We start from the raw sequence: 16554 nt of genomic DNA on the forward strand, positions 1-16554 counted from the left end.
ATGATAGGCAAATTCCTCATGTATGAAAATATTCTCAATGTTAAATTCTGTAAAAAAAAAAAAGACAGAAACACTGATTTAAAAAAAGAAGAAAAAAGAAGGCAAAACCTTCTATAGCACATTGTATCATGATACAATCAAAACAATTGTTCATTCTGTCAATCTTTCTATAATACAAATATCAATCAGTTAACATTCTGAATAATGGATTGTAAAATATTGTATATCATTAATTAACTATCAGCAAAAAGTAAAATCACAAAAATACTGAACTTAGAGGATAATTATATCGTAAAGTCTATTATCACATGGCAAAATCAAATGACAACACACAAATTATGCAATTAAATTTAGAAAAAAACATTATCAATTTCTTTTTGACTTTTTGTCTCCGCAATTACCCCATTTGAATGAATAGTTGTAGCAAGATGATGCAAAAGCAACTATATTCTGTAAATCCTGCAAAGAAAAAATAGTATCAAATACATTAACCATAAAAAAAATGTTGATAACATTAAAATAATGTTGATGTTATATTTGTTATTGTCATAGGATTTTGTCTAATGTTTAGTCCGTTTCTGTGTGTGTTATATTTCAATGTTGTGTCGTTGTTCTCCTCTTATGTTTAAGTATGTTACCACGATTGTGTTTTTGTCCATGGATTTACGAGTTTTGAACAGCAGTATAGTTCTGTAATTAAACATTAAGTTATCATTACTAATTTCTCTGTCGATCAAAGTCTTGTTTTTTCCTTTGTCCTGGAAAATACGTTTCTATTTTCAAATTTCACATTTAATCAAGTATAAGGTTAACACTTTTACCTTGCCTTGGTATACGAATTTGGTGATGTCTAAGGGTTAGATAAGAGTCAGTTGCCTATACACCATTTCTGAAGCCTAATGACTTGATACAACAATATGGTATAGAAGAATCACACCGTGTATTACACACGCAGAAGTATTTACCCCCCCCCCCCCAAGGAGCATCTAATAAAATCCCTGGTTGTTGTCAGGTTTTTTATGCTCAGTTATGAATTTTGTGTTGATTTTTTTGTGTTTATGTCGGTTTCGGTTGTTATTTCATGATATTGTCGATCTTTCGTTGACTTTCGATATTCGATTTTTGCATTTCAAATTCTTTTTAAATAACTTATTTAATGAACTGAAATGGGTTTCACCTTATAAAAGTAACACAATTCAAATTGTTCATGGATATCCATGTTTCAGTTCCATAGTGAAAACATTACAATTATTTTGCTCAATAACAACGCCAACCAAGTGTAGTTTTGATAGTCTCGATGAACACGTGTATATATAAAATATTTTGGCAAGGTTGATCAATATTCTTAAATTAAAATGTATAACATGAAACAAACAGCTTTTTAGTTCTCCTTCAAACCATTAACACGTCTGAATAAAGCATAAAACTCTACGAACAAAATAGTAAAATTTTCACTATTATGGAGTGGTGTAATTGACCTGTTTATTACTCTCATTTTCTTCTTAAAGTGGTTCCCACTCTCACTGCGGAACAAGCAAGACAAGGAGCCATCGATTTAGATCATGACGAGGATATACCTGGTTTCTATAAAGTTTAACTTAAGGTTAAAAATTTAAAACGCTTTAAACAAAAAAAGAGAGCAATTTGGTTGAATAGAAAGGGATTTTGAGTAAGTGGTCTAACAGTGGTACTTTAAAGCTAAAAACGGTGAAGCCAATAAATCAGAAAACAATTGATTTTTTTAATTTAAGCTTATCCTTTGTTTGTCTGTTTGTTCTTTTCATTTTTTTAGTCATGGCGTTGTCAGTTTATTGTCGATTTATGAGTTTGACTGTCCCTCTTGTATCTTTCGTCCCTCTTTTTGAATTGCATGTAACCATATTTCAACAACAGAAGTCATAAATTGTAAAATGAAAGCTTTAAACCGGAATGTGTGCTATTTTTAGCTTTTCCCAACCTGACAATATGTATTTATATAAACATATCTGTAGTAGTTTCTATGGTATCAAACACTATAATATAGATTGTTTACTACAAAAAAAATGTTCTCATGAAGTTTTAATGAAATTATTTGATCTGTACTCGTAGGTTATATCATTGCGTTATTCCATATGTTAGGTAGAAATCATGTGATATCTCACCACAATTCTATGTTTTGCATTGTCTCGAATGAAAGTGTTCTACCTTAAATTATATTGACTGATATTGAATTAAAATAGTAATATGGTCATATTACCTGCACTGTTGGTCAACCAATAGTTATTTACTGACACTTGGTTAAATAATGGGTGAAAATAGTACCTTGACATTTCGATATCTTAGTTTATTAAACTCATTCTTAAAAGAATGTAAAGTCTTTTAAACAGAAGGACAAACAAGAAAAAAAAATGATCTTGATATTGAAAGTTCATGTTCCTTTAGTCCGAAATAGTTTTTTATTAGTATTTTCTGTTTAAATAATACATTACAGTCGGTTTAAATTGAGCTATATCTTCAAGTAAGTATGCATTATAGCATTGTATAGTTTCTTGTCTTCGTGTACTGTTTACATGGAATAATTTATTAGGTTGATTGATGGTTCTTTGCTTTATATATAGAAGCAAACAAAGTGAGTTTGGGATACTTTGAATGACATTAGAATTTAGAGTATATTGGATAAGGACAGACGTTTAGCCTTGAAACAGCTTCAGAAATCCGAACCCCTTAAATAACTGATACAGTAGTTTTAACTATCAGTCAGCATTGATGCGTGAAGTCTACTCTAAAGTCGGTCGTCGATATTTACGTGTTGTTTTCAATGTTATTGCTTGAAGTATCTTATTTAGTTAACTGTGATTGCAGAAACTATAGATTGTTTTTATTTTTTGTGGGCCAGTATGCTACATTTATAATGGAGACTTAAGGGCATACGATACAGTTTTGATCCTATATTTACAAGTTCATGAAAATTTGCATATAGGCTATTTTTTACCTGATTAAATCAAATATGTAATAAAAAATATACCTTCATGTGCTACTTTTTGAGTAAAATGAGGTCGAAATTTTATATATTTGCTCAAAATTTAGATTTGTGACCGAATTTTTTTTTTCGAAAGAAAGACATAACTTTTTTGTTATAAAAGATAAACACAAATTGTTTTTTGTTAAATAATCGGTAATTTCTGTATTTTATAAATATCCTAAAAATGTGCAATTTTTTTATTCAGAAATAACTCATATTTATCAAATGTTCATGAATTGGGGAAAAACGTCATTTTTTACTGCATGTTTATCTGAATTTTAAAAAAATCCTCTATTTACAGTGACATAAAATTTGGGTCACATAATCTCCCTGCAAAATGAAACAAAATGCCGTTTTGAAAAATAGGGGTCCATGAACTCGTTTTCAAATTAAATCAGTTTGAAGGATAAAATCCAGTCGAAAAATGCATCTTTTCCCGATATGTCACAGTTTGACGTCGCGAAAATAACAAATTACGTTAGCAACGTCATTACCTTCCCTGTAACTGTATCGTATGCCCTTAAGGCAAATCTGCACACAGTCATTCGTATCATTAATTATAATGCGAGGTTTTTGTGATACGATAATCACCCAGGTTTTTATTAATGAAATTCATGAGTACCTCGCAATACTTTATGAATGTACAGTAGATACCTTTAACTTGCGTTCATAACTGTTTATATTCGATCAAACAGTTTTGCAAATGTTCTTGTTAAATAAAATTGAGAAAGGAAATTGTGAATATGTCAAAGCGACAACCACCCGACCATAGAGCAAACAACAGCCGAAGGCAACCAACAGGTCTTCAATGTAGCGAGAATTCTCGCACCCGTAGGTGTCCTTCAGCTGGCCCCTAAAATATGCAAAATAGTACAGTGATAATGGACGTCATACTAAACTCCAAATTATACACAAGAAACTAAAATTTAAAATCATACAAGACTAACAAAGGCAAAAGGCTCCTGACTTGGTACAGGCGCAAAATTGCGGCGGGGTTAAACATGTTTATGAGATCTCAACCCTCCCCCTATACCTCTAGCCAATGTAGAAAAGTAAAAGAATAACAATACGCACATTAAAATTCAGTTCAAGAGAAGTCCAAGTCCGATGTCAAAAGATGTAACAAAAGAAAATAAATAAAATGACAATAATACATAAATAACAACAGACTACTAGCAGTTAACTGACATGCCAGCTCCAGACCTCAATTAAACTGATTGAAAGATTATGTCTTCATCATATGAATATCAGGTACAATTCCTCCCGTTAGGGGTTTAGTATCATACTATCATAAAATATATGAAAAGAACATAACCCGTGTCATGCCAACAACTGTTGTGCTTGCTGGAATTTCTTTAACATCAAATAATTATATTTAATTAACTCGGTTCCGTATTTTTTTTCATAGGTCGCTTTTTGGCTCATTATTCTGTAGGGATCATTCTGTAACAAAGACTAAACGTTTTAATTAATCCGAGTCGTTGGGTTGCTGTCACATTAATGTATACCATTATCTAGTTTATTCAAAAGGATTGAATTTGGTATTCAAATATTGATATCGCTAGACTTCGACAGTGACCTTTTCTAAAAAGTTGCGTCCGTTTGGCTGTCCGGATGTATACATTATACATCCGCAGATACGTCCGGTCGAATAAGAAATGTCTAAATACCAGCTAAATATTCAAATAATTCTCACGTCGCATACATACATGTAAAAGTAACAAATTGGAAGAAATACACGAAAGAAAATAATTTAAGATACGTCAATTGCAGTTCTGGTGAATATCTACTAGTAGTTGAACCAAATTAGAAAATATTGTATTGTTAATGGAAAGAAAAACATCAAGATAATGTAAAATAAATTCAAAATAACGGACGACTGTATGCAACCGACTTTTAATCAGGAGCGAGCAATTGGATCATACCTGCTGAACTTTGAACTGTTTTCATCTGAACACGTAACCGTTTCGTAATGGTTAACTCTTTATCCTCTGGTGCACGCCTTCTCTTTCTGCTTGATGACCAGTCTGTACCATTACAAGCCTGCAGACAAAACAGAGACGTTTAAATCAAAAAGATTGATAAATATCAATGTTAGAATAGGGAATAGACATGGGCGGATTTAAAATTTTGAAACGGTTCTGAGGACGTGCGCCTTTCTTGAATTCGTACATACATCACTTTTGACAGTTATATCGGTTTTTTTTCAATTACGACACCTTTCAACATCATGAAGAACCATAATTCAACTTTGTGGGAAATGCATATACAAGAAACACACAGTTTACCAAATGAAACCTGGAGTTCCTCTTCTATTCTAGAGTGATTTGTGCTTCAAAGAACGTTGACTAGACTGTTAAAAAAGTTATAGAACCATGCAGTATCTGAAATGAATACTTTCAGAACCTGTCTAGAACCTTTAAACACAATCTTGAATAAATAACACATTGATGATTTTAATTTGGAGGTTTTGGTGACAATTTGAAATCCAAGAGGTCTGTCACCGTTAAACCCAGATTAACTTTGACCTGAACATTGCTTACTAGACATCCAAAAAGATTTGGATAAAACATTTTAATTAAATAATGAACGCTGATACTGGGGATGTGGTTGGATGGAGGGGGTTTTGGATGATTGGTGTTGAACATAATTCTGAACCTTCATCGCGGTTTGTTGTACTATCATAATTTTACTTCCATAGCATGGCAAATACAGTATGAAATTCTCAAATTATCACGCCTTAAACACATAAACACAAATCCAACATTTCTGTCTATAATAATCTATGTCCACATTTAAATAAAATAATTATACTCAACCGCTGAAACGCAGGGGGTACTTGTTTTGCATATCTTGATTGTGCATACAAATGTAATTTCGTTATCTGTATTAAACATAAATCCGTATATTTCAGCAGACAATATGCGTGTGTCATTTTTCATTGCAAGACTGAAAGGGTGCATCACTCTGTAATCCTTTGCGTTCTGTGTTAAACAACTGAAATTAAATCGTTCAAAAATTATAAACATATCTTCTAGTATAAATTTCTTTAAAACAGTTGATAATTATTTATCAACACCAAGGTAAATCTAAATTTTCAAACTATAGATATAATTTCATGCAAAACTGTAATTTAGATGTTTCTCGTTTTCTTTTAAAAAAAATGAATTCATTAAATGACATCGACTCCAATATTGGTCTTCTTTGAATCCAAGTATATTTAAAGGGTCAAATGAAATTTTGTTTTAGTCAGTAAAAACCATGTAGCATAATCCTTCTCCAGATGGTCGATAAGAAGCAATATTTTTCTTGTTCATGAACGTGATATATCTGTCACAATTAACAATTGTAAAAAAAAACCACATCACCCATAAGCATCTTTTTTAGAAGGCATACATTTTTTTTCATGACATACAATAGAGATCTAGGAAAAGAGAATTGAAATATCTAATATAACATGTTGTTTTCGTTTTATGCAAAGTCTAGAAGTTTTGTATTGTATGATATTCGGTGTTTGAATATTTTTATCCGTTTGATCAAAAGACGATCTGCAGAAAAAATTCGTCAAAATTCCAAAAAAGCTTGCGTAAATGTTTTCTATCTTGATATATGCAGCTGCTAGGCTAGCTATATGTTTAGTAGTCAACATCTGCATAGCCCTAGGTAGGAGCTCCGATATTAAACACTCGCCTGTAAACTGTAAAAACAGATTCTTATTTCATCTAGAATATAAAAATATTGATTTCGAGTGTCGTTAAGTATCTTATTGCTGGCTTGTTTTTCTAATGATGAAATGACAATGTGGCGGCAAGGCTTTTGTTTTATTTTCGCAGAGATTTAAAAAAATAAAAATCGTAGAAAAAAATTGATGTCATTATTGAATATTGTCTAATATTGCGCAACGGCTTATAATTGAAGAGCGTAGCGATCTTTGACCTTGTCACTTTTTACAAAAGGTTAAAGTTCAATGTGTTGATAGAATAATCATTAATTTTGATATAATCATAATATAAATAAACTGTTTACAAAACTTTGATTTTTTTCTACCTCAGGAATATATTATCGTAGCTGTAGTTGTCAAATCTTTTAGGAATGTTTGGTCCTATGCTCTGCAACTTCGTAGTTTATTTGTCTTCATAATTTTATTTATTCGAGCATCACTACACTAAACACGCGTCTGGTGAAAATACAAAATGTCAATCCCGGTATTTATAATGAGGTTTATTTTTACAACGACTTGGTCGATGCCACTGCTGGTTGGGTTTTTATTTCCCGAGGGTATCGGAAGCCTAGTAATCAACACTTCGGTGATGACATTAATTATTATTGATATTGTAATAATTATAACTAACTCATTACAAGAACGAATTTTAGAAATGCAATGGCTTTCCTACCTCAGCTTATTTTAGTCCTATGCTATTCAACTACGTAGTAAATTTAGCCTTTTTAACGTTTTATGTTTTATCTGAGCGTCAATGCTGAGTATTTGGCTTCAATACGCGCGTCTGTCGCAAAAACAAAGTTTCAAGCCGGGTATGTATGATGAGTTTTTTCTATTTAAAGTGTAATTTTAAACCACTTAATGAAAATAATTACCTTGTAAATTTCTAAAGTTTACATGAACATTTGAGTATTAATGTTCTTACAATTTGATGTTTGTTTAACCTCATTGTATTATATTTACATTTAATTCTAGATTTAATCGGAATAAATTGAACATGGATTTTCAAAAGATAGTATTTTACCGGACTAAGTATGTTGTCGAACAGAAGGTCACATGAAAATGACACCAGATGCCTGTTAACGCGCTAGGACTGAGAGTCAAATAATGCAAGCCTTGTTTGAGAACACATCTCATCATTTTTTTACAACAAAAATGTGAAATGAAAAAAAAATGTGACGTCATTAGAAAAATTTAAGGCAAAGGGCCAACAACAAACTAAAGTAATTTAAATATAGATTGTTATTTAAATAAAAGTATATGTTCCCGTTTAAAAGATCACTGTTGTTCAATAAGTGAAACAACTGTTTCTACATAAGGTACACATAAGAATGGTAGAGTAAAGCAAATCCTTTCTTGCCTGAATTTGGTTTTTTATTAAAAGATGATATTCCTTATTCTTTTTAAAACTAAATGCAAACTGATAAACATGGTTTGAAATGTCATATTTAATTTTTAGATACCTTTTGGTATATAAATTCAATTTCTTGACAGACGCTGAAGGTTCAGATGCATATGCTCCGTCGAATGCTTTACAATCTGTTGGGATTACACTGTATTCTAAAAGAAAAATATGTATACGCATACAATTTTGTCTGGTCTTATATCAGTTTGTTACTGAAAAAAGAGAGAAGATATAACGTCAAATTCCATTTAGATTAATACACAATAGAGAAATTACAAATATTGCGATGGTTTGTGTTTAAGTGGTGGAGACAGGAGATAAGGTTATAGTTACCTTAACAGTTGAAGAAAATAAGAGAAGCAGATAACACCTACATTCCGCCTCCCCTTGCATGAAATTTTTACATTGATGAGTTTTTTCTAAATTTTGATTCATTTATACGATTGGTGTTCGGTTTGGCACCATTTTTGCTGATCCAGGTGAGGGTTTTTCTCGTTGTGATAAAGATTCATTGGTTATCTTTGGCTTTTTTTTGGCTCTTGGTCGGATTGTTTTCTCTTTGACACATTTTCGGTTTCCATTCTCAATTTTATATGACTTCAAAGTAATATATGACATCGCTTTCATTATTAATCGGAAATGTTTATTATTTTTGAGAAAAAAACAGGGTTGTACTTTTTCAACTGGTATTTGGTCGGGTTCCTCCCGCTTTTCCTCATCATTATCCAAAAATAGAATACTAATATTCCTCCCTATTGGATTACTTGTACAAAAAATCCGATAGTGAAATTAATTTATCAACCAGAAAGAATAAGGATTTGTTTGGGACAACTGATAAATCAGTTACTTACATTACAGGTAGTGTTTTGATCAATGGTCAAAGCATGTCTGTGACCCGTTATTCATAATATCTTAACCTTAAGTCCTTGGTTGGACAAAAATTAGTATGACAAACATGACTTGGGTTAATTGAGAAAAAGTACATTTTGCTCTTTTGTGCTGTAGATTTGACGAATATTTATTATGGTTACCGAAAAATCAAATTATGGCGTTAGAACATCCACAGTATTATATGTATTTGTTACATAAGGATTATAGAATTGTGACAGATAATTTTCTAAGAAAAGTTCTTTTTTTCGGTAAATGTCAGATAAGAAAATAACCTTTGTAAATCTGATCACATGGCTAAGCAATATCAGATGTTCAGATATATTTAAACAACTTTACGTATACAAATACCTTTAAGCCTTGCTCTATGTTCTATCTTTGTCCGAGCGTTGTTAAAATTACAGTTGACGTTCCAGTTTTAATTATGAGCCCAATCATGTGCTTTTTTTAAAAAGCGAAAGAAGAGCATCATATAAGAATAGATACTTACGGTCTTTCCCTAGGTAGACGAGATACATGTAGAATTTGTCTCCAATATAAACTGTAGAGACATCTGGTAACTTGGTAACATCATCGTACGAGTCATATTTTTCAGATTTTAGTCTCATTTCAACTTTCTCAATCTCAGTGGGAATGTTCTTTGGCTTTAGTGTTGCCCTGAAAATATTGTAAGCGTGTGATCTTTGATAAAATTGATGTTGTTATAGGTCGCGGAGAAGTTTCTGTCTAAGTATCATATCTATGACAGTTATACAAATGTACAGTTAAACTACCTATGGACGTCCGCAAAGCTTCAAATACAATACAGCTATCTCTATTCTAATGCAAAACAAATTCACAATTAAATTTCAATCATTATTTCAGTGTAAATTCTTCATTAAAGAAAATTCTGCAAAAGCTGTTATCTTCTTTGGTCCCTACACTGGGTGACGTCATACGTATGCTTCCGGCGGCAAACATAAACACCTGGCGTTTTCTGGCTTCTGTGCCGCTTTAGAATGTAATAAAATTTGATAAAAAGAAGATTTTTAGATGCAACATGTGAGTTTTTTAGCTATACATTCAACAATTCAAAATGACGGCTTCCTTTGTTACAGACAAGGTGATAGAGAATTTTACGCTAATTGTCATCCAATCAGAACCATTGATACAAAATAGTTGCATTAGAATACATTGTGACGCCAGAAAGAATACCTATTGTTTACGCTTTTTGACTCCGTAAAGTGAGACAAAAGACTAAACATCAATGTTGACGAATTCGAAAACAAGGGAATGTATGGTCGCTAAATGTCTCGTTTCTGCGAGGAGGCTATGTGACTGGGAAAAAACATTTGACTGTAAATGTTAACTGCAACAACTTTTTGTTTTAGTGAAGAAGGTAAAAAAAAAATATATAAATTTGCTTTGAAAACTGTTTTTTTTTAATCAAAATCATCAAAAAGCATCTGTCTAAGTTTCGAAACGAGTGAGACTTGGTTCGATATCAACTCAATTTGCTAGTATGGTCAACACTCTAATTAAAAATTCCTTCAATCGAAGATCTACTAGTAGTCTGTTTCATAAACAAGTTTGACGTCTTATGTCCTTTCTAGCTTAAAACACAAACACAAGAGAAACACAAGACATCAAAGGAACAATCAAACTCAAAGGTCTCAAACAAGCTCAAACAGCAATGACAAAAAACAAAAACCTACAAGAACACAAACAGCACTCCACTTACACAACATAGAAAACTAATAATGTGGCGACACGAAACCCAGCAAAAAATGGGTTGATCTCAAGTGCTCCGGAAGAAAGGTAGAAACTGCATTTTGGCATTGGAGGAATCCTCAAATATGAAAGTAATTGTGCAATAAAATTATAAATTTTTAGAAAGTAATTTTTAAGAACTTTAACATTATTTTTTACTTGTTGTATGAACTGGATAAAAAACATTTTATAATAATATTTCTTCAACAGTATAAACTCAAAATTGTTGTCTGTCAGATTGTTTTCGTGTGGAAAGAGGCTGTTGACAAGATGATCCTTTGTATCCTTACATTTTCTTTGTATGTGCAGAAATACTTGGCATTTTAGTCAGAAATAGTAATGATATTAAAGGTATTACGATAGATGATACAGACTTTATATTGTCTCAATATGCTGATGATACATCACTTATTTTAGATGGATCACCTTCCTTTTTAGATGCATCCCTCCGTATCTTACAAGACTGAAAATTTACTTAGATAAAACAAATGTTTTATGGATAGGAAGTAAAACACATAGTCAAGATAAAATATGCGTATAGTGGGGATTGAAATAGGGTTCCAGTACCTTCAAATTATTGGGTTTCATTTTTTGTATTGATTTGAATAGAATCAAAATTATGCTCCTCGAATTGAAAAAAAAAGAAAGTATTATACAAAAATGGTTAAAACAGTCGCTTACTCCGTTTGGTAAAATAACTATTATAAAATCTTTAATTATATCAAAATTGAATCATTTGTTCTTATCAATCCCAAGTCCAGATGAAAATGTACTACGTCAACTCAATCGTAAAATTTATGTTTTATTATGGATGGTAAACCCGAAAAACTCAATCAGGAGCTATTGTGTCAGGAATACCGCAGAGGTGGTTTAAAAATGATAAATTTGAAAAGTTTTATACAAGGGCTAAAATTGACCTAGATCAAAAGATTATTTATTTCAAATTCAAAGTGGATCAAATTATTTATAGCTACACAAAATATAAATTTTACAGAGTTGGCTTATTTTGGAACAACTAAAAAATTACATAACGTTTTTTGGAAAGAAGTTATTTGTGCCTCGAAAAACATGTCGAGATTTCGACATCCTCGCTATTTTTAGGAAGTCATATCTTCATCTATATGGAATAATGAAAATACTAAAATTGATAACGTCAGTGATTATTATAGAAGTTGGGCACACAACGGGGTATGGACTGTGAATGACCTTCTAGATGAACAAAGAAAAATATTGTCTTATCAAGATTTGAACGGCTATATACTTTTAAACCCACATTTTACAATTTTATGGTATTAAAGTAGCATTTAAAAAAATTGTTACAATCTATGGGAATCAACACTGAAAGAGAAAAACAAAAACAACAAGCTTTGTTACCTTTTGAAATTAACATATTTTTCACGTCCAACAAAGGTTCAAAATACATGTATAATATATTAAATCAATGTGCGATACCAGTTGTAATAGCAGCTGAGCCAAAATGGGAGATTATATTGAATAACGTTGTAGGGGATTTGAAAAAATCCATAACTTTGTCACTAAAATTATAAAAAATACCAAGCTCTGTTGGTTTCAATACCGAATTATTCACCGTATTTTAGGTACATTTGTACTTATACTATCCTTTTAAAGATGAACCGTGTACAGTGTAATTTATGTACATTTTGCAAGGAAGAACCAGAAAGCATACAATAGTTATTATGGGGCTGTCATATTGTAGCAGACGTTTGGCACCATCTAAATATCTGGATTTTTGAAACAACACATATTGGAATTTCACTAAATGTAGATATAGGCATGTGTGGTCTTTGTGATAAATATAAACTAAATTTAATACAATTTAAAGCCATTTTACTAGTTAAGTATTTTATATACAGATCAAAGATGCCAGAGGAAGAAAACTCATATAGAGGGACTTAAAAACTATATCAAAGAAAATTGAATTTTAGAAAAATTCAATTTCCTCAAAAAATATGAGTGTGAAAGATTATAACATGTACTATAACCCCTGGGATAAAGTCATTAATCAATTTAATAGTGAATTATTATGTGTAGATGTGCTTGAAATGTAATTTCTATTATCGCTATATATAATTCGATGAAAATGTTGTACTTCATCCATATTCCGTTATATCATACCGTATTATTAGTATTATTTTTGTTCACTCTTATTTGCTTGATTATGCTCATTTTTCTTGCTTTCTTTATTATGTACCACTATAGATAATTTACGTAAATGCCTATTAATCTATGATGAATATATTTTTTTTCATATACTTGCTATTCAAAAAGAGGGGTACAGATGTCAAATATTTCCCAACAATTTGACCCAAAGTAGAATTTCAATCCCTTTGAGTGATACTTTTCAGAACTGTTTACATATATCTATAAAGAGATCAAATAAAAATCATTCTTTCGTCTATTTGTTTTTCACATTCGTCAAAAATTTTGTGTGAAAAAAGGTGTTTGTAAATTTTTGACCTATATTTGTTAATTTCTGTATCATTTGGTGTCTTGTGGAGAGTTTTCTCTTTGACATTTATACCATTTCTTCATATATGAAAAATATCTAGACATACGGAAAATAGGAATAGTTAAACAAAAAATAATCAATACAACGGATAAAAAATAATTTTAATGATTTTATAAGTGAACCTTGAAGGCAATATTATTTTAAGAATCCTCCTTGGCTTAAATGTAGGATCTACTTCCCTTCTAAAGGACCTGAGATCGTCCATGTTTTTTTGGTAGGTTCCGTGTTGCTATTTCTTTACTTTTCTATGTTGTGTTAGTAGAGTGCTGTTCGCGTCGGTTCTTATGTTTCGTCATGGCTGTGTCGGTTTGTGTTTTACCTTTGAATTTAATTGCTTCTTTTGTGTCTGTTTGAAATTTTAACTCTCTTTGTGGAAGTACATAAAAGTTGTACAGGGAGGAATTTTTGCGCAGTAAATCTTGTGTACAGTTTAAAATTAACATTGACAATCTTTTTTGTTGGAAGGCAAAGTTATGAGAGTTAATCAGATCTGCACACCGTTTTAGAGAATCGTGTAGCATTGATGTGTTCTCGTGTATTGCAGTGGAGAGATCGAAAAGTGGACGAATGTGGTCACGCAAAAAAATCGAGTATATTGTCGAGTAGGTCTTGGATGAAGTCGAAGTGATCTGGATGCGATTGTGTATTGGTCGAGTTAATCTGGACCACAAATCAAACAAGTTGGCGTTGATCGTGAAATGATCAATTTATTTCTTAATTTGGCGTATAAATATTCGCATACGCTTAAATCAGTAATTCGGTTTTCACACATATATATCTAGATTTCGCGCTTTTTCTCTTGTCGAGAAAAAATTACTGATCAGATCCACACATATATTTTGCATTCATGATATGTAATTGCAGATATATCTTTTTCTGATTGAACATTTTTATATTTGTAGAATTCCTTCCATTGTTCGGAGATCAAGAGACCACGATTTACATGATTTACATGACCAGAATTGTCACAATTTATTTCTATTATTTATTAAACTGATCAGTACAATTTCTCATCCCACATTGCTTTTTGTTTTATTTACGTAATATTGAGACAATTTTTATGTTCGTATGAGTATAGCGAAGAAGAACATAAGAAATAAGCCGAGCAAAGTTTGAGATAATCAAGTAAAATATTTGTTTTCCATCCAAACTCGAACTTATATACATCTATACTCGATTTTTCCGATCAATTCGACCGCTACTCGACGAATTTCCGATCTCTTCTCGGGTAACTGGCTTCTCACTTCCCTACGAAAAGCGGATTTCGTCATGATTGTTTTGAACATTTTCAAAGTTGTTCAACGGTCATCTCGATCATGAAGACATCATCATTATCCTACCATGACATTTCGCGATCTACACAATCGCACTAAGATCGTCAAAATTTGCATTTTTTCAAAGATCTTAGTGTGATCGTGGACAAGTGTGACGGGTGTATTATTAAAACGATTCTAATTATGTTTATTGTTTTTATTTTTTAGCAAAATTCTAGTAATCAAGTATTAATGAAATTGATGCAAGAGAAAAAGTCTTTGAACTTATTTAAAGCTATGATCTAATTAGTCCCTTTCAAGAATATAACCGAAACAAGAAACAACAGTTATTCATCTGAAGCAAGCTAGGCTTGATTGTTTTCTTGTATCTCGAAGTTTCTATCAAAATATAAAAGAGGTAGAAAACCAAAACAAGTATAGATCTGATTATTTACAAATAGTTTTACACTTTAATATAAGTGATTTCAATATCGGGAAGGGTTTATGGATATTTGATAATAGTTTATTCGTGCCATCGACTCTGTGGGGATTACCCCATTACCTCTATCAATTAAAGACGATCCCACTTTTATAAAACAACCTCGAGATGTTGACATTATTTTGATCAAATTATGTGTAATACCGAAATACTTGGTTTCTAAAAAATAAAAATTAAAAAAAAATAATTTATACGATATAAATAGATACTAAAGAGATAATACCATCTAATAAGCTGAAGGGAGATAGTTAATAAAAGAAATACAGGTTATCCTTAAAATATGAATATATTATGTTAATAATATATTGTGTTCCCATCGTGCATTGTATTCGTGATATTTATACCAGCCGAATCCTTTGTATTTCCTTTTCATCAATTGTGTGAAAAAAAAGTTCAAACAACCACAATTATTTTGAAATTCTGATCATATCTATGCAAGACATTTTCTTAATAAAAGATAAAAAATATGAAGACTTTATCTGAACATATATTTCAATAAATAACACTTTTAACTCCAAAATGATGAACGATGAAATACGAAATATTTTGTATCGTCTTAAAGCATCTCGGTTTGAGGACCATATATGTAAAACAACAATAGCCTCGTATTAAAATGTAACTTGTATTTTTGATGTGTTTGTCTCAAAATAAAAAGGATCTTTGCATGTTATTTCTGTGAAACCTAATACTCACAAACCAACACCATGTACCACGTAGACTTGAATGCCTCTCCCAGGTAAGGGTGTACAATGAACTGTAATTGTATGCTGACTTTGTCCCCCATTTAGACCAACTACAGTAGTAAGTGGGTTTGGTCTGATTTTACCGTCAAACGTTTCATCGTGAATTGTAAAAGTAACGCTTCGTGTTGCCTAAAATACGTCAAATAATATATATTAAACAAATATATAGGTAGGTCATTGATAACAAAATAGGTGAATTGATGGATTTCTGTTAAAAAACAAATGTAGAATAACTAATTTAAATATAGAAAATATAGTAAACGAGAGATCGAACAACATTAAGGCAAGAATGATGGAAGTGTATGCGTTAATTATCAGGGATGTTCGGTTGCAAGTTGGATATTTTTCGACATTTTAAGTATTCTTTTGTTTTCACATTGAAAAAGGGCTTATAGGAATTTAAAAAGAAAATGAATGGAACTGTATCTTTTTCTACGCATTCACAATTTGCTTTGACGCGACGTCATCGACATATATTGTTGTATTGTAAAACAAAGTATTGTTCTATGCAATGTTGCCCTCAAGACAATATTGTCATTATCTATGTACGATGAAAATAGTACCCATCTTTGGAAAAAATTACAGAGAAAGATTTGCATTGTGGTATTTGACTGTTTATAGACAATATTTTACAGATAAATACTATGAGCTGTTGTCTTGTCAAAAGACGATGATATGTTTGTGTATCGAGTCAATATTTTTTCTAGACAGATTGTCATAAAATTCTGTCTCATCAAGCAGAGGTTATCAACCACTATCATGTAT

The 16554-nt window shown here is 31.3% G+C and overlaps 1 protein-coding gene across 1 annotated transcript in view; it reads right to left on the reverse strand.

The window, feature by feature from the left end:
- Positions 1 to 387: 387 nt before the first annotated feature.
- Positions 388 to 16554, reverse strand: part of LOC134722333 (uncharacterized) — a 29733-nt gene continuing 13566 nt past the window's right edge. Inside the window, exons 4-9 of the mRNA XM_063585945.1 lie at positions 15740 to 15918; positions 9506 to 9672; positions 8186 to 8282; positions 5821 to 5998; positions 4927 to 5044; positions 388 to 459 (exon numbers count right to left, since the gene is read on the reverse strand). Of these exons, the coding sequence (XP_063442015.1) occupies positions 398 to 459; positions 4927 to 5044; positions 5821 to 5998; positions 8186 to 8282; positions 9506 to 9672; positions 15740 to 15918 (801 nt within the window). The 3' untranslated portion in view covers positions 388 to 397. The remainder of the gene's footprint in view (positions 460 to 4926; positions 5045 to 5820; positions 5999 to 8185; positions 8283 to 9505; positions 9673 to 15739; positions 15919 to 16554) is intronic.

Source organism: Mytilus trossulus, chromosome 6, assembly GCF_036588685.1.
Source record: "Mytilus trossulus isolate FHL-02 chromosome 6, PNRI_Mtr1.1.1.hap1, whole genome shotgun sequence".
Lineage (NCBI taxonomy): Eukaryota > Metazoa > Mollusca > Bivalvia > Mytilida > Mytilidae > Mytilus > Mytilus trossulus.